This window comes from Sinocyclocheilus grahami, unplaced genomic scaffold (assembly GCF_001515645.1).
Source record: "Sinocyclocheilus grahami isolate Dianchi unplaced genomic scaffold, SAMN03320097.WGS_v1.1 scaffold24840.1, whole genome shotgun sequence".
NCBI classification, from domain to species: Eukaryota; Metazoa; Chordata; class Actinopteri; order Cypriniformes; family Cyprinidae; genus Sinocyclocheilus; species Sinocyclocheilus grahami.
This window is the reverse complement of record NW_015519621.1, coordinates 1-717: the sequence shown is the minus strand read 5'-3', so window position 1 is coordinate 717 and position 717 is coordinate 1. Positions and strand designations below refer to the sequence as shown.

The 717-nt window shown below is 40.7% G+C and overlaps 1 protein-coding gene across 1 annotated transcript; it reads left to right on the top strand.

Moving 5' to 3' along the window:
• Positions 1-77: 77 nt before the first annotated feature.
• On the top strand, positions 78-706 carry LOC107580116 (zinc finger protein 239-like). Its single transcript, XM_016265862.1, has one exon. It carries the CDS (start codon positions 84-86, stop codon positions 693-695), a length of 612 nt encoding a protein of 203 aa, XP_016121348.1. The 5' UTR covers positions 78-83; the 3' UTR covers positions 696-706.
• Positions 707-717: the final 11 nt, after the last annotated feature.

Below are 717 nucleotides of genomic sequence, written 5' to 3'. Positions count from 1 at the left end.
TGAACATCCACACTGGAGAGAAACTGTTCACTTGTGATCAGTGCGAGAAGAGTTTCACACAATCAGCACATCTTAAGCGTCACATGAACATCCACACCGGAGAGAAACCGTTTACTTGTGATCAGTGCGGGAAGAGTTTCTTACACTCATCATACCTTAAGGTACACATGAACATCCACACTGGAGAGAAACCGTTCACTTGTGGTCAGTGCGGGAAGAGTTTCTCACAATCATCATACCTTAAGCATCACATGGACATCCACACTGGAGAAAAACTGTACACATGTGATCAATGCGGCAAAACATTTTTGAGATCTAAATACCTGAAGAATCACCTGAGAGTTCATACAAAGGAGAAACCACATTCATGTTATTTGTGTGGAAAGAGTTTTTCACATCTACAAAATTTAAAAGAACATCAGAAAATACACACTGGTGTGAGAGAGTACATGTGCTTTGAGTGTGAGAAGACTTTTACTTCAGCGAGCAGTTTAAAACGACATGAGAGGATTCACACTGGAGAGAAACCTTACAAGTGTTCACACTGTGACAAGAGATTCAGTCATTCAGCAACTCTGAAAACACATGAGAGGATCCACACTGGAGAGAAACCGTATCACTGCACTGCATGTGGGAAGTGTTTTAATCAATCTTCTAATCTACACAGTCATGCAAAAAACTATCACAGTAAGTAGATCATCTTCAGATCCAGCACTT

Bases quoted from the DNA above. Each gene is read 5' to 3' on its own strand.
- LOC107580116 (XM_016265862.1), top strand. From the start codon at position 84: ATGAACATCCACACCGGAGAGAAACCGTTTACTTGTGATCAGTGCGGG.